The sequence below is a fragment of the Oryx dammah genome, unplaced genomic scaffold (genome assembly GCF_014754425.2).
Source record: "Oryx dammah isolate SB20612 unplaced genomic scaffold, SCBI_Odam_1.1 HiC_scaffold_16, whole genome shotgun sequence".
Classification (NCBI taxonomy): Eukaryota; Metazoa; Chordata; class Mammalia; order Artiodactyla; family Bovidae; genus Oryx; species Oryx dammah.
The window spans coordinates 39,471,238-39,489,534 of NW_024070200.1; the positions used below are offsets into that span (position 1 = coordinate 39,471,238).

General features: G+C 44.0%; 1 protein-coding gene across 1 annotated transcript in view; it reads left to right on the plus strand.

The window, feature by feature from the left end:
- Positions 1-495: 495 nt before the first annotated feature.
- LOC120875517 (neuronal acetylcholine receptor subunit alpha-7) overlaps positions 496-18,297 on the plus strand; it is a 150,443-nt gene continuing 132,641 nt past the window's right edge. Inside the window, exons 1-2 of the mRNA XM_040257376.1 lie at positions 496-541; positions 800-939. Of these exons, the coding sequence (XP_040113310.1) occupies positions 496-541; positions 800-939 (186 nt within the window). The remainder of the gene's footprint in view (positions 542-799; positions 940-18,297) is intronic.

Consider the following 18,297-nt stretch of genomic DNA (forward strand, 5'->3'; position numbering starts at 1 on the left):
GCGAACCTGTGAGAGCCTGGTTCCTGGGCTTTGCAGCCATCAGCTGGCGTGGAGGCAGGGCCCTGGGGAGCCAGATTCAGAAGGGTCCCACCGTTCTCCCAGCGACCCGGCGTGGCTTCTGCCTGAGAGTGGCAGCAAACGGACCGGGGACAAAGGACAGAAGAGACAGGCAGAGCCTGGCCGTTCACAGCCTCGGGCACGCGGGTACCGCTCGGTGAAGACGGACGCGGGGAGGTGGCGCGCCTCTCCTGGACTTCTGGGCTACTGTCTCCCCCGCGGCCGCCCACCGCTGGGGTCGGGCGGCGGGCTGGTCGGGGGAAGGGGTGCGGGGGACGGGGGCGGGGCTCGTCACGTGGAGAGGCGCGCGGGGGCGGGCGGGGCGTGGGCGCGCGCTGGGCTTTTTAAAGGCGCGCCAGCAGAGCCGGGAGAGGCGGCTTTGCGGCCGCAGGCGCAGGCCAGGGCTGGTTTCCGAGACGCGCAGCTCCGGCCCCCAACATGCACGGCTCGCTGTGCCTGGCGCTGGCAGCGTCAATCTTGCACGGTAAAGTCGCCGGTCTCTCCACCCATCACTCTTGCTCCGTGGGATCCCAGGCGCATCCCAGGCGGCTCGGGGCGCCCCGCGCCGGGGACGGGATTGGGGATTCGCGTCTGCTGCTAAGGGCGGCGGGAGGCGCTGCCGGTGGAAGGCGAGCCCGGCACTTCTGGGCTGCGCTGCTTGGGCGGCTGGGGGTGCGGGCAGGGGGCGCATCCCCGCCGGCTTTCGCTGAGCAGCCCGCGCGTCTCTTTCCTCTCCCCGAAGTGTCCCTGCAAGGCGAGTTCCAGAGGAAGCTCTACAAGGACCTGGTGAAGAACTACAACCCCTTGGAGAGGCCGGTGGCCAACGACTCGCTGCCGCTCACAGTCTACTTCTCCCTGAGCCTCCTGCAAATCATGGACGTGGTAAGTTCCGGCCGGGCCCGGGCCTGCCCGCCGCCGTGTGCCTCGGTTTCCCCAGCTGCCCAGGGAGAAACCTGGCTTTCCCAGGCCACCTGTGCGCTGGTACTTCAGACCTGACTTGCCCTCGGATTAGAAATTCAGGGTGAAAGTATCTCCATCCTGAGTCAGGAATCATCAAGAATAGGTCCGAATGGTCACACATTAGTACCCCTTCAGGTATAAGTATTGGCATGCAGTCTGACATGAGTGTCAATTTAGGCATTTCTAGACTTTTCTCTTGCTTCCCTGGGTATGGGTCTGGCCCTGGGCTTTGCAGCTGACTCGTCTGTCCAGGCAGAGGGCCAGCTGTGAGCATTTAGACCCCCTCCCCAGTTCCAATAATGGGCATGGTTTGCATTCCTGGGGAGGTTAATGCAGGTGGTTCTGCTCTGAAGATGAGCAAGGCTCCGCTGCCCGGATACTCTTGTCTGCTTGTTCAGGCAACTGCTTCCAGCTCCACGGGCTTCTTGCAGACTTAGTGCTCACTTCAATTGGCAGATCTGTGTACAATCTGGATAAGTTTGTTCTTCTGCTCTTCTAGATTGCTTTGGATATTCAGTTTTCATTGGCACATCCTTCATACAGTACAAATATTTAATGAAAGCATTTAAGTCATTATAAGTGAGTTTCAGTGTCTAGCCTGTACAAAGCATTGGACTCGGCTCTGGAGCAGTATACAGGGATGATGGTGTTCCAAGGAGGGGAGAATGTTGTAGGAAAGGGATGTGGGAAAAACTACAACAGGTGGAAAGTGCTAAGAGCCTCCGGAAGTGTAAGAAGACAGGTGAGATTTCATAATCCTGCAAATAAAGAGTGCCTGTTCTATTAAACTGTTGTATGTTGCATCATTTAATCTAGTTACAATTGCTAAGATGAATGGCTGCTTTTCCCACAGGACACCTGTGTTAAATGTGTAGTTCCTTCTATTCCACAGTTAGACCTATGCTTCAAAATACTCAGTGTGTATGCAGTGACGTGGACAAACTATCACACTGGAGAGCTGTAAAAGCAGATAAGTGCTGTCCCGTGGGTTACCAGGGCAAAATTTGCTGTTTAGAGAGTTTGGACAGGAAGAAGGAAAGGACAGAGATATGGGGTTAGGGGAAGAGGTGCTGAGAAAGCTGCCCTGGTGTTGAGCAGAGCCATGGCAGAGAAATGGAATCTCAGAGGCTTTGGGGGATGGGTGGGGTGGGTGCAAGCCCTGTGGCATTTGGGGAGGCAGACTTTATGGAGCAGCTTCTCTGTTACTTTAGGAATCATAGGATTTGTCCTTGGGAGCCTTGGTAGGTTCTGGCTCTGCTCATTTCTGGATAATTGGTCTTAGGTGTGCGTGTTAAGTTGATTCAGTCATGTCCAACTCTTCAGCCCTATGGACTGTAGCCTGCCAGGCTGCTCTGTACATGGGGAGTCTCCAGGAAAGACTACTAGAGTTGGTTGCCATGCCCGCCTCCAGAAGATCTTCCCAACCCAGGGATTGAACCTGTGTCTCCTGCATCGCAGGAGGATTCTTTACCGCTGAGCCACAGGGGAAACCTGGTTGATCTTTGCTGAGTTTCTCAAGCATTCTGAGTCTGTACTTTGCTGTTAACACCTTGGACAGGATAGCACTTCAGCCATCATTGTGATGACCTGAAACTGTGGAGGCAACTTTGAGAGACTGCAAAGTTAGAAGACGGGTCATTTTCATCTAAATAAAACAAAATTACCCCCCACCCCCAACACACACACACACGCACACACACGCACATTACAGAGGACTAGGTGAGCTAGCACACTCCAGAGTATCGAGAAAATGAAAGCCACCCCAAGGCCATTTGCCTGGGGCTGGCCCCAGATGGGCCTCACTGTGGGTTTGTGTGTGTCACAACTCCCGGTCTGGGACTGGTCCTTGTGCTGGATGCTTGGGATGGGGAAGGGCAGTGGCTACTTAGCTAGGGAGCCGGAGCAGTGAGCAAGGGGAGCACGTGCCGTGGGCTGTGGCAGTCTCTTTGGAGAGAAGACCACTCACCAGGAAGCTGCAGTCTTCTTCCTAGCACCTCCGTCTCTTTAAGAGACCTTTCAGGAGTCAAATTACATGAGAGATTTTGGCTTTTATGAAAAATTTGGGTATAAGCTAGGGTTACATGATGTGACAACTGAAAAAAATAGTGAAATGCAAACGTGTCAAGTTAGAAGATTTTAAGAAGAATATAAGCAGTGTGTGTCATCAACATTGCAATACCAGAGAGAAGCGCTCATGAAGACCACTGTCAACAGCCAGAGGTCACGGGAGGGTGGGAGGGGAGAAAGCTTTGGTCTCACCTTGACCGTGGATCTAGCTGTGAATGTGTTGAACTTCCCAGCTTGCCAATAAATACTGTGAGCTCATGGAGTGGCCTTCAACAAATTTACTTTCTAAGCTCTGTTTCCTCATGTGTAGAATGAGAATAATGTCCACTTCACAGGGTTTTGAGAGGATTAAATAAGAGAAAGCGCTTGCCACACACTGACAATTCACTGAAGATTTGCTTTATCTTCATAATGTAGCTACTGAAAGGTTGGGACATCAATGCCTAGAAAGGTGTGGTCTCTTGGCCAGGGTTACTCACTGATTAGAGGCAGGGCTGTGTAGAACACGCACAGCTGCCTTGCAAGTCCTTTGTATGTCTGGCCTCCTTTAGAATCCTTAACTTCTTTTGTAGAAAAATCAGCTTAATTTATTTAAACCACTTGAGTGTAACTGATTGAATGTGACTGTCCTGAGATTAGAGTGAAAAGGAAGTCTCTATATCAGAAGTAATGAAATATGCAAACATTTGTATTCTAGCCAGACTTGAGTCTGTCTGGTTTTGAGACAGAGCCAGGGCTTTCCAGCCGGACTCTCAGGACCCTGGACAGAGATACAGTGACTCATAACTGATTCATGTGGCAAGTCCTAACTGGCATAAGATTCTCATTACAAATTCAGTTCCAGAGGTCCTTTGCCTATTCTGACTGGGCTGTTCTAGAGACCCTTTTCCTTCCAAATCTTGTTATTGTTCTGCTTTTTGCCAGCATAGATTTCCCGACTGGAGTAACAGGGAGATAATGTATGATTCTACATGTCTTATTTCCATGGACGATTGTTTACCTGTTTATCACTTTATTCAACACATATTTTTTATTGAAATCTTCTTTGGACTTTGCTAGATTCTGGGAATTTATACATGGTTAAGGGATTATTTCTACTTCTATAATTCACAGTCTTATCTATGGAGACTGACATGTAAATCCAAGAGTATCTCACATATACCTGAATGCAAATCTGGTACAGACACACCTAGGAGGAAATAATTGCTTCCAGCCAGGTGGCTAGGAATTAGATTTCTAAAGGTGAGTAGGAGTTTGCCAGTTGGAGAAAACCTGGAGGGCTTTCCCGGTGAGGCGAACAGGGTGAAGAAAAATGAGAGTGGGAGGACACCATACCCTCAGCAAGGTGCGTTCTGTGGGAAACTGGCTCCAGTTGATCTTGGCTGCAGTTGTGCTGCAAAGCTTTACAGAACCTTGAATGTGCTTATGTGTGTTGAGAATGTTTAAAAGACAGATGTCATACTAACCAAACTACTAACTTTCTCTTGCATACCCTTTTGTAAGAATGATGTTCTAGAAACACACCTTGCAAGATGAACGATGGGGGTTATCTTTTGGTAGGAGGGCTAAGGTGAGTTCATACCATAGACAGAAGAGATGTTGAGCATAAGGTATGTTGAGTGGCTCTGCAGAGTTTAGATTTCGTCTTGGGCCCTCATCAGGATATATCTCCCAGGATAGGAGGAGATGGTGGTAGTGTGCCAGAGGATTCATGAAGCTGCAAGATCAGCTTGCTGCTGCATATTTTTCTAGAAATGGAAACAGTCCAAACCACAATATTTTCATTAAACCCAACAAGTATAAATTATAGACGAATGAAAAAAAATGTACATAAACTTTTAAAGACAAAGCATGTGTTTTCAGAGGGATAGTTTTACCTGCTGTGATCTCCTCTAGCTATCTATAAGGCCCCTTTAGTGAGGCACGAGGTAGAGAGTGAGAGGGTGTTGGATTTTTAATCAGAGGTGGGACATTACTAGATCTGTGTTTAGATCAAGGATGCTGAGGGCAGTGTATGTGTGGGACAGATTAAAGAGACGAAAAAGGTAGGCAAAGGATGAAGAGGGCAAAACTGTAATGGTCAGTGTGGAAATGTGGAGACAAGGACAGATTCCAGAGACCTTTGGGGTGTACTGTCTATGATATATAATTGTGTATAAGAATTCTATGTAGGTACATAGATAAATTTGTTAACTGAAGGTACCTAACTTATTCCTAACTGAATAGTCTGACTTCAGTTCAGTTCAGTTCAGTCACTCAGTCGTGTCCCGACTCTTTGCGACCCCATGAATCGCAGCACGCCAGGCCTCCCTGTCTATCACCAACTCCCGGAGTTCACTCAGACTCACGTCCATCGAGTCAGTGATACCATCCAGCCATCTCATCCTCTGTCGTCCCCTTCTCCTCCTGCCCCCAATCCCTCCCAGCATCAGAGTCTTCCAATGAGTCAACTCTTCGCATGAGGTGGCCAAAGTACTAGAGTTTCAGTTTTAGCATCATTCCTTCCAAAGAAATCCCAGGGCTGATCTCCTTCAGAATGGACTGGTTGGATCTCCTCTCAGTCCAAGGGACTCTCAAGAGTCTTCTCCAACACCACAGTTCAAAAGCATCAATTCTTCAGTGCTCAGCCTTCTTCACAGACCAACTCTGACATCCACACATGACTACTAGAAAAACCATAGCCTCGACTAGACAGACCTTAGTTGGCAAAGTAATATCTCTGCTTTTGAATAGGCTATCTAGGTTGGTCATAACCCTTCTTCCAAGGAGTAAGCGTCTTAATTTCATGGCTGCAGTCACCATCTGCAGTGATTTTGGAGCCCCAAAAATAAAGTCTGACACTGCTTCCACTGTTTCCCCATCTATTTTCCATGAAGTGATGGGACCTGGATGCCATGATCTTCATTTTCTGAATGTTGAGCTTTAAGCCAGCTTTTTTACTCTCCTCTTTGACTTTCATCAAGAGGCTTTTTAATTCCTCTTCACTTTCTGCCATAACGGTGGTGTCATCTGCATATCTGAGGTTATTGATATTTCTCCTGGCAATCTTGATTCCAGCTTGTGTTTCTTCCAGTCCAGCGTTTCTCATGATGCACTCTGCATAGAAGTTAAATAAGCAGGGTGACAATATACAGCCTTGACATACTCCTTTTCCTAGTTGGAACCAGTCTGTTGTTCCATGTCCAGTTCTAACTGTTGCTTCCTGACATGCATACAGGTTTCTCAAGAGGCAGGTTAGGTGGTCTGGTATTCCCATCTCTTTCAGAATTTTCCACAGTTTATTGTGATCCACACAGTCAAAGGCTTTGGCATAGTCAATAAAGCAGAAATAGATGTTTTTCTGGAACTCTCTTGCTTTTTCCATGATCCAGCGGATGTTGGCAATTTGGTCTTTGGTTCTTCTGCCTTTTCTAAAGCCAGCTTGAACATCAGGAAGTTCACGGTTCACGTATTGCTGAAGCCTGGCTTGGAGAATTTTGAGCATTACTTTACTAGCATGTGAGATGAGTGCCGGAGAAGGCAATGGCACCCCATTTCAGTACTCTTGCCTGGAAAATCCCATGAACGCAGGAGCCTGGTAGGCTGCAGTCCATGGGGTGGCTAAGAGTCGGACACAACTGAGCGACTTCACTTTCACTCTTCACATTCACACACTGGAGAAGGAAATGGCAACCCACTCCAGTGTTCTTGCCTGGAGAATCCCAGAGATGGGGGGGCCTGGTGGGCTCCTCTCTATGGGGTCGCACAGAGTTGGACATGACTGAAGCGACTTAGCAGCAAACATTAATTTGGAGAAGGCAATGGCATCCCACTCCAGTACTCTTGCCTGGAAAATCCCATGGACGGAAAAGCCTGTAGGCTACAGTCCATAGGGTCGCGAAGAGTCGGACACGACTGAGCGACCTCACTTTCACTCTTCGTTTTCATGCATTGGAGAGGGAAATGGCAACCCACTCCAGTGTTCTTGCCTGGAGAATCCCAGGGACAGCGGAGCCTGGCGGGCTGTCGTCTATGGGGTCGCACAGAGTCAGACACGACTGAAGCGACTTAGCAGCAGAGATGAGTGCAATTGTGCGGTCGTTTGAGCATTCTTTGGCATTGCCTTTCTTTGAGATTGGAATGAAAACTGACCTTTTCCAGTCCTGTGGCCACTGCTGAGTTTTCCAAACTTGCTGGCATATTGAGTGCAGCACTTTCACAGCATCATCTTTCAGGATTTGAAATAGCTCAACTGGAATTCCATCCCCTCCACTAGCTTTGTTCATAGTGATGCTTTCTAAGGCCCACGTGACTTCACATTCCTGGATGTCTGGCTCTAGATGAGTGATCACACCATCGTGATTATCTGGGTCATAAAGATCTTTTTTGTACAGTTCTTCTGTGTATTCTTGCCACCTCTTCTTAATATCTTCTGCTTCTGTTAGGTCCAGACCATTTCTGTCCTTTATCAAGCCCATCTTTGCGTGAAATGTTCCCTTGGTATCTCTAATTTTGTTGAAGAGATCTCTAGTCTTTCCCATTCTGTTCTTTTCCTCTATTTCTTTGCACTGATCGCTGAAGAAGGCTTTCTATCTCTTCTTGCTATTCTCTGGGACTCTGCATTCAGTTGCTTATATCTTTCTTTTTCTCCTTTGCTTTTTGCCTCTCTTCTTTTCACAGCTATTTGTAAGGCCTCCTCAGAGAGCCATTTTGCTTTTTTTGCATTTCTTTTCCATGGGGAGGGTCTTGATCCCTGTCTCCTGTACAATGTCACGAACCTCATTCCATAGTTCATCAGGCAGTCTATCTATCAGATCTAGGCCCTTAAATCTGTTTCTCACTTTCACTGTATAATCATAAGGGATTTGATTTAGGTCATACCTGAATGGTCTAGCAGTTTTCCCTACTTTCTTCAATTTCAGTCTGAATTTGGCAATAAGGAGTTCATGATCTGAGCCACAGTCAGCTCCCAGTCTTGTTTTTGTTGACTGTATAGAGCTTCTCCATCTTTGGCTGCAAAGAATATAATCAGTCTGATTTTGGTGTTGACCATCTGGTAATGTCCATGTGTAGAGTCTTCTCCTATGTTGTTGGAAGAGGGTGTTTGCTATGACCAGTGCATTTTCTTGGCAAAACTCTTATTAGTCTTTGCCCTGCTTCATTCCATACTCCAAGGCCAAATTTGCCTGTTACTCCAGGTGTTTCTTGACTTCCTACTTTTGCATTCCAGTCCCCTAGAATGAAAAGGACATCTTTTTTGGGGTGTTAGTTCTAAAAGGTCTTGTATGTCTTCATAGAACCGTTCAACTTCAGCTTCTTCAGCGTTACTGGTTGCAGCATAGACTTGGATTACTGTGATACTGAATGGTTTGCCTTGGAGACAAACAGACATCATTCTGTTGTTTTTGAGATTGAATCCAAGTACTGCATTTCAGACTCTCTTGTTGACCATGATGGCTACTCCATTTCTTCTGAGAGATCCCTGCCCACAGTAGTAGATACAATGGTCATCTGAGTTAAATTCACCCATTCCAGTCCATTTTAGTTTGCTGATTCCTAGAATGTTGTTCACTCTTAACATCTCCTGTTTGACCACTTCCAATTTGCCTTGATTCATGGACCTGACATTCCAGGGACCTTGCTTTCATCACCAGTCACATCCACAGCTGGGTATTGTTTTTGCTTTGGGTCCATCCCTTCATTCTTTCTGGAGTTATTTCTCCACTGATCTTCAGTAGCGTGTTGGGCACCTACTGACCTGGGGAGTTCCTCTTTCAGTATCCTATCATTTCATACTGTTCATGGGGTTCTCAAGGCAAGAATACTGAAGTGGTTTGCCATTCCCTTCTCCAGTGGACCACATTCTGTCAGACCTCTCCACCATGACCCACCCATCTTGGGTTGCCCCGCGGATATGGCTTAGTTTCATTGAGTTAGACAAGGCTGTGGTCCTAGTGTGATTAGATTGACTAGTTTTCTGTGAGTATGGTTTCAGTGTGTCTGCCCTCTGATGCCCTCTTGCAATACCTACCATCTTACTTGGGTTTCTCTTACCTTGGGTGTGGGGTATCTCTTCATGGCTGCTCCAGCAAAGCACAGCCACTGCTCCTTACCTTGGATGAGGGGTGTCTCCTCACTGCCACCCTTCCCGACCTTCAGCGTGGGATAGCTCCTCTAGGCCCTCCTGCGCCTGCTAGTCTGACTTAATGGTGGTTATTAATTTACTACATGGACTTGTAACTGGGCTGGGAATGAGATAATACCTAAGAAATCATTTTGAAGTGATGCAAGTGTAAGATTCTAAACTACCAACAGTTTCCATAATATTTCTCCTTTTTGCATTCCATTTAGTCATTTGTCTGTACACACACATCTAAAGGCCATTCTGAGTGTTGATTTGCATAAAATAAATGTGCATAGTTAGGAAAACATGTCCAGAAGGCAAGGTATTTAAACTGAATAATAAGAATCAACACATAATTATATAGAAATGTATAATACATAATGATGCAGGAATGATTTTTGCTATGTTATACATTTGGGATTGCAGATTCAACCTTTTAGAAACTTTAGTCACAAGACATCAGAACTAAGTAGTTGTGCATTTGAGGTTTGCTACTGCAGAAGGCAGGCATGGGTGTGGAGTCCAGCATCTGAGGGCTTGTGTGTTATCTGAAATCCCTTGGTGGCTCTGCTCTGCTTTGTCAGACTTACAATTTTACATTTACTGGCCACTATGTGAAATGCTACAACTCAAACTTAACATTATCAAATATTTGCTGTAAAAATTGCACACCTTGAAGACAGTCTATGAAGAAAACCCAAGGTGCAATTATTTAATTATCCTAATAATGTGTTTGGTTATAAGTGATGTTTCTTACAGCTACAAATATATGTTTTGTGTAGGAAATCAAATTAAACAAAAAAAGGACTGCAGGGGGATAAAAGTCATCCAAATCACCATTACTCAGGCCTTCTGGTACATTTCAGTCTTTTCTCTGTGTTCATAGGTTGTTTAGAGAAATATTTAAAAATTAAAATGGCATAACATCATTATGGCACCGTAAACAATATTAGCAGGCATTACTTTTAAAGTGACACAAGTAGGCCAAGTGATAAACTGAATTTTAAAATAAAATTGTGTTCTTTTCCCACTATTATGTAACTCTCACTACCACTGTGTATTTGATCCCTATTTGTATTTTTATCTTTGAAGTCTCTTATAAAGTATTTATTGAAATGATTCATGATGTTACTTCAAAGCTTGGTTGTGTTTTATGTTGTCTCAGAAATTGTATGTGAAAAATCACGGAGACAATTTGAAGATCTTGATACTTGACAATACCTCCCTCCAGTTTTACGTTTGCTCTGACCCACACTCAGGCTATAGGTACCAGCAAGCACAAATCACCTTAATCCAGTTAGTGACTGAGAAGAGGACGACCTGGGCTTCCATTCCTAAGAGGGCTGATTTGTTTCTCAATTTTGCATATACATTCTAGAGTGAGAATATAGAGAACTTAGCAAGGTCTTCCCTGTATTCTGTAGACCTTGAACCCCACTGTGCCCTGCCAGCTCTTGAGTCTGCCAAGATTTGCTTTAACTTTTGGCCTCCTAGGCATTGCTTTAGAAATCATCACATGGTTCTGGGAAAGTGGCCGCAGACCCTGTTATTCTCTAAGCTTCCCTCCCTTTCCTGGACCTTGGCCCTGCTGTTCCTCATTGCCCTATTCTTTCTCTGACTGTATTTCTCATTGTATTTTCCCAGTTGTTCTCACTGCAGAGTGGTTGGGAACTACCTAGTTCATCACTGTGGGTTCAGTTCAGTTATTCAGTCGTGTCCAACTCTTTGCGACACCATGGCTGCAGTACGCCAGGCTTCCCTGTCCATCACCAACTCCCAGAGATTACTCAAACTCATGTCCATTGAGTCAGTGATGCCATCCATCCATCTCATCTTCTATCGTCCCCTTCTCCTCCTGCCTTCAATCATTCCCAGCATCAGGGTCTTTTCACATGAGTCAGTTCTTTGCATCAGGTGGCCAAAATATCGGAGTTTCAGCTTCAGCATCAGTCCTTCCAATGAATATTCAGGACTGATTTCCTTTAGGATGGAGTGGTTGGGTCTCCTTGCCATCCAAGGGACTCTCAAGAGTCTTCTCCAACACCACAGTTTAAAAGCATCAATTCTTTGGTGCTCAGCTTTCTTTCATTTCTTTCATTGTGGGTAGCAGAACTGAAATTCTAAATTAAAACTTGTTTGTAATGCATCTTTATAATTGATCCAGATTTATTATGGTAGAAATTGTACCCCTATTAAACCTCTTTATGGCTCTGGGACAGAAAGGTACAAAATTCTTTTAGCTTTATAGACAGGATTATGGGCACTTTCACTAAAGGACGCTTTCTTGTAAAGATGTTGCCTTTCAAGTCTACTCCTGAAGATATTCCCCAAAGGCTTAGTTCTCTCAAAGCTCCTGATTCATCCCTGACATGCTGTTAAAGGAAGAGAAATGATCTTGTCATGGAGAGATGCTAGTGAAAATCTCTACTCACTTATTGATTTATCAGGATTAGGTAGTTTTACTCCTTAGAGAAGAAGAAACTAATTTGACACTTCTAATTCTCATTCTCTTTATTTCAGTGATTTCCTTATTTGCATTCCATACCAGCTATAAACTGTTTTAGCAAAAGAGCCCTCAAAGTAAAAACCAAAACCATTTAAAAAATAAAAGCTTGCATGTGCACATTTATGTGTGTATTAACACACACACACACACACACACACACACACCTTTTATCTCTCTTTATTGAATTTTTTTTAATATCATGATATCACATAATATGCTTGTTAAGTTTCCAAGAGAAAAAACTAGAAGTTATAGCAAAAGCCTCAGATTCACAACTTCCAGAGAGCCGAGCAAGTGACTGAAACTAACATGAAATTAAGTAAGAAATTGTTTAAAGTCCAGCAGGGTAGTGGGAGAGGCCTGGACCTGGGGCTGACTCTGGACTCAGAGTCAGGCCGTAGAAGAAGGGGCTGATCAGTGCCCCACTGCAGGTGGGAGTGGGTGGGGTGGGGGGTGACGTGGTTGCTGCCATGGTTAAGGAGGGCCACCTGTGAGATGGTTCCCAGCATGGGAAATTTATTCTGGGATCACTGAGGGCAAATCGTCAGTAAAGATTCCTGTCTTGGGGTAAAAGAGATATTTCTGAGGAAGAAAAAATGTGTTTGTTTTATTTTGTGGAGAGAAGGCAAGTGGTCAGGTTGAGCTCCAGGTGTTTTGAAACTTTAGAATCGTAAAACAGTTTTTTATTCTATTGCACCTGTCTTCAGAAGCTCACACATACAATGTGTTATATGGAGGGGCTCAGACTAAGCAAATTAAGCCCAGGCTGCTCACTGATTGATTAAACTCAAATTGATAACATTTACAATTGAAATCATTGGTCCAGAAACATTCATTTACTCACTGTTTTCCTTAAGATGTTTTATTGACATTTGAAGTAACCTTTAATACGCTGGCTAGCTCTTAGACAGATTTCATTTGAGAAGTCATTTTGAACTTTGAATTGCATTGTAATACGGGTCCCCTGTGTGGCAAAATATCAAAACCAGCTCAATGAATTGTCACAGTGAACCCATGCAGGTAACCACCACCCAAGATGACTCTTCTCCCCCTTTTTGTGTACTGGAAAACCACAGCATAATGTCAAGCGTCAGAGTTTAATTGTGCCCTTCTCTGGGACTCTGTATAGATGGAATCACACAAGAACATAGTGTGTATTCTTTTGTTTGCTTTTGTTCACTCTTATTTTTGTGAGAGTCACCCAAGTTCTTGCCTGTTGCTGCAGTTTATTCATTTTTATCGGGTGGATGTAGCATGATTTGTTATTCTGTTGATGGAGGTTTTTTAAGTTATTTCTAGTTTTTGGACTCTTGTGAAGTACACTGCCATGAATATTCCAACCGCACACGTCTTTTGATGCACATACTTATGTATTTCTATCACGTGTATATACATAGGAAGGGACTAGCCAGGCCGTTGGATGGCATGTCTTTCACTTTTCCAGATGAAGCCAAAACCTATTCAAAATGATTATACCAATTAACATTCTCCCCAGCAGTGTCTGAAACATTCTTCTTGTTCTGCATAATCACCCACACTTTGTATTTTAGTCTTTTAAATTTACCATTCTAGTGGGTGGGGAGTGATACTTCCTTGTGTTTTTAATTAGTGGTTTCCTGATTACCAATAAAGTTGAGGCCATTTTCATTTCTTAATTTTCCACTTGGTTATCATCTTCTCTTACAAAGTGTTTATTCGTGTCTCTTGCCTGTTTTTATCTGTGTGTGTATGTGTCTGTGGTTTTGTTCTTTCCTTGTTAGGATTTGTATGTGTTTTTCTATTTATGGACTCGAGCCCTTTGTAAAATGCTTTTGCAAGTATCTTATCTGACCCTGGCTGGTCTTTCCACTCTTTTCATGTTCTTTCTCTTTTTCTTAAACTCTTAATTGAAGTAGAATATGCTTATGGCTCAGCTGGTAAAGAATCCACCTGCACTGTGGGAGACCTGGGTTTGATCCCTGGGTTGAGATGATCCCCTAGAGAAAGGAAAGGCTACCCACTCCAGTATTCTGGCCTGGAGAATTCCATGGACCATATAGTCCATGGCGTCACAAAGAGTCGGACATGACTGCTGCTGCTGCTAAGTCGCTTCAGTTGTGTCCGACTCTGTGTGACCCCATGTGACTTTCATACTTCACATGCTTATAGATGGGCTTCCCAGGTGGTGCTAGTGGTCAAGAACCTGCCTGCCAGTGCAGGAGATGTGAGAGACAAGGGTTCAATGATCCCTGGGTCAAGAAGATCCCCTAGATGAGGGCATGGCAACCCACTCCAGTATTCTTGCCTGGAGAATCCCATGGACAGAGGTGCCTGGCAGGCTACAGTCCATAGGGTTGCAAAGAGTTGGACATGACTGAAGTGACTTAGCGTGCACACAGATGCTTACAGATAAATTGTATCTTTAGATGAACAGAAATTCTTAATTGCCTGATTTTGTAATTCTTTTCCGCTATCAGTTCAGTCTCTCAGTCGTGTCCGACTCTTTGGGACCCCATGAATCGCAGCACGCCAGGCCTCCCTGTCCATCACCAATTCTCGGAGTTCACTCAGACTCACGTCCATCAAGTCAGTGATACCATCCAGCCATCTCATCCTCTGTTGTCCCCTTCTCCTCCTGCCCCCAATCCCTGCCAGCATCAAAGTCTTTTTCCAGTGAGTCAACTCTTTGCATGAGGTGGCCAAAGTACTGGAGTTTCAGCTTTAGCATCATTCCTTCCAAAGAAATCCCAGGGCTGATCTCCTTCAGAATGGACTGGTTGGATTTCCTTGCAGTCTGAGGGACTCTCAAGAGTCTTCTCCAACACCACAGTTCAAAAGCATCAATTCTTCGGCCCTCAGCCTTCTTCACAGTCCAACTCTCACATCCATACATGACCTCTGGAAAAACCATAGCCTTGACTAGACTGACCTTAGTCGGCAAAGTAATGTTTCTGCTTTTGAATATGCTACCTAGGTTGGTCATAACTTTTCTTCCAAGGAGTAAGCGTCTTTTAATTTCATGGCTGCAGTCACCATCTGCAGTGATTTTGGAGCCCAGAAAAATAAAGTCTGACACTGTTTCCACTTTTCCCCATCTATTTCCCATGAAGTGATGGGACCGGATGCCATGATCTTCATTTTCTGAATGTTGAGCTTTAAGCCAGCTTTTTCACTCTCCTCTTTGACTTTCATCAAGAGGCTTTTTAATTCCTCTTCACTTTCTGCCATAACGGTGGTGTCATCTGCATATCTGAGGTTATTGATATTTCTCCTGGCAATCTTGATTCCAGCTTGTGTTTCTTCCAGTCCAGCATTTCTCATGATGTACTCTGCATAGAAGTTAAATAAGCAGGGTGACAATATACATCCTTGACGTACTCCTTTTCCTAGTTGGAACCAGTCTGTTGTTCCATGTCCAGTTCTAACTGTTGCTTCCTGACCTGCATACAGATTTCTCAAGAGGCAGGTCAGGTGGTCTGGTATTCTCATCTCTTGAAGAATTTTCCACAGTTTATTGTGATCCACACAGTCAAAGGCTTTGGCATAGTCAATAAAGCAGAAATAGATGTTTTTCTGGAACTCTCTTGCTTTTTCCATGATCCAGCAGTTGTTGGCAATTTGATCTCTGGTTCCTCTGCCTTTTCTAAAGCCTCTTGAACATCAGGAAGTTCACGGTTCACGTATTGCTGAAGCCTAGCTTGGAGAATTTTGAGCATTACTTTACTAGCATGTGAGATAGTGAAATTGTGCGGTCATTTGAGCATTCTTTGGCATTGCCTTTCTTTGGGATTGGAATGAAAACTGACCTTTTCCAGTCCTGTGGCCACTGCTGAGTTTTCCACATTTGCTGGCATATTGAGTGCAGCACTTTCACAGCATCATCTTTCAGGATTTGAAATAGCTCAACTGGAATTCCATCCCCTCCACTAGCTTTGTTTGTAGTGATGCTTTCTAAGGCCCACTTGACTTCACATTCCAGGATGTCTGGCTCTAGATGAGTGATCACACCATCGTGATTATCTGGGTCATGAAGATCTTTTTTTGTACAGTTCTTCTGTGTATTCTTGCCACCTCTTCTTAATATCTTCTGCTTCTGTTAGGTCCAGACCATTTCTGTCCTTTATCGAGCCCATCTTTGCCTGAAATGTTCCCTTGGTATCTCTAATTTTCTTGAAGAGAGCTCTAGTCTTTCCCATTCTGTTCTTTTCCTCTATTTCTTTGCATTGATCGCTGAGGAAGGCTTTCTTATCTCTTCTGGCTATGTTTAGTGCTTATTATGTTATCTTTAGAAAAATCTTTCCCTTCCTCAAGATCATGAAGATACTTTTCTATATATTTGCATTAGAGGCTTTTTGTTGTTACTTTACCTTCACATGGAACTCTAACCTGATGATTATTTTGTTTTTCAAGGCTAATTAAAGGATTGTTAGTATAACGATTGCATGATTGGTGAGCTTTGTTGCTTTAGCATTGTGTTATCCACTTTGTCTGCCCCCAGAGAGACATTTCAGTCATTTTAGTGTGTCCATGATATGGAGAAAATCCCAGGGCTATGACATTTTTATTATGACATGTGACCCTATCTACAAAACAGAAACAGACTCACAGACGTAGAGAACAGCCTTGTTGCCAAGTGGGGTCGGGGATGGATTGAGAGTTTGGGGTTAGCAGGTGCAAAGTAGTAAAAAAAAAAACAAATAAAGCAGTGATTACAAACTATAGCCTACAGGTTAAAATCTGCCCACTGCCTATTTTTGTAAAGTTTTATTGTAATACAAACACAAATAAATGCCAGTAAGATGCAGCATTTACAGAGCCAGTAATAAAGGATTTCTGAAAAGCCCTGGGCCCTCTCCATGCTGACTCTTACCCAAATACATTTAGTTGCCTCTGTTTCTGGTTGTGACACCATTATGACCCTATTTTAGTAATCTTATCGTCCTCTTCCTGGATTGATCAACTTTATCCATTTCTGTGACTTCCTATTATGATAGGTATGAACTCAGCTCATTCACAGCTCTCCTCACCTCCCCTCTTACCTCTGTTCTCACTTCTTCCACTGCTCACGTTTGCACCTTCAAAAGTACAGAACAGGTAAAGGGGGTCAACAGATGGTGGCAGATGGAAATTAAACTTATAGTGCTGAGCCTGCTGGAGTGTTACAGAAGTGGAAATGTAATGTTGTATACATCAAACTTATATACAAACTTATATAATGTTATAAAGCAATTTTGTGGTATCACTTATATGTGAAATCTAAAATATAGCACAAGTGAACATATCTAAGAAACAGAAACAGTCTTACAGACATAAAGAACAAACTTGCCAGGGGAATTGGGGTTACCAAGGGGGAAGGGTTTGAAACTATTATATAGAGAGTGAATAAACAGCAAGATCCTCCTGTGTAGGACAGGGAACTATATTCAATATCCTGTGATAAAACATGACGGAAAAGTTTCACTTTACAGTAGAAACTAACACAGTATTTTAAATCAACTATACCTAAATTGAAAAGAAAACCAGTGTTAGTCAATTTAAAAACTTATAGTAATCTTAATTATACATATAAACTAACTTGTTGAAAAAAAAGAAAAAAAGCTTCTTGTCATTTCTGTTGCCCAGAATCCTGGAATCCAGCTTTCCTTCTCTGCAATCACTCCTGTTCTGCCCCTACTTCTCTTGAAGTCCTTCCGTGTCCACAGTGGTAACATTTACATTCTATTCTCTGTCTGTGAAAGTCAATCAGTCATGTCCAACTCTTTGCGACCCCAAGGACTATACAGTCTGTGGAATTCTTCAGGCCAGAATACTGGAGTGGGTAACCTTTCCCTTCTCCAGGGGATCTTCCCAACCCAGGGATCGAAGCCAGGTCTCCCATATTGCAGGCAGATTCTTTACCAGCTGAGCCACAGTCATATTTAATTTCTTTGTAACTTGACAGTAGCTTGATTTGACTTGGGGGAAAAAAAAGACAAAAAACAGCCCTCACGATTTCGTGGCAGTGTCAGCACTGTTCTCTGCAAAGCCATTTTTCTGAGCCCCTAGTTTCTTCTCTTTGGATTCAGCGCTGTGTTTCTGTGTCATTCACTGGGGCCGTGTGTGCCTGGTGTCAGCTGATTTGGGCTCAAGCTCAGATGGTCTCCGTTTTACCGTCTTCACCAAATCTTATTGTATCTTGTTATCCCGATGTCTTTGGTCACGCTGTACATCCAGGAGGTCCTCCTTTTTTGTCTTTTATACACTGGGCCCTCTTTCTTCTCTGGGAGTACTGGTTGGAGGGTTGTCCTTTCCTTCTTTACTTTTGTAGTTCATTTGTTTTAAACTAAGCAATGTTATTTCTTCTAGGGTCATTTTCCTCCCCTTCTTTTAATTTTGCTTATTTATTTACTTTGCCTTTCTATTTATTTTTACTATGTATTTGTCAAGATTTTCTAAAGTTCCTCTGATTCGTAGTATCTCTTCTTATTTTTATATCAGGGAACAGAAACATTAGTAGAAGTGCTGTATCAGAGGGGGCCTATTACATTTTTGAGGACCCAAAATGGTCAAGGACTGAATGCTTTGCTCCAGAGGCATCTCTTTTCACATGAGCTGCTTTGTTTCCTAATTCAGGGCTGTCCAATAG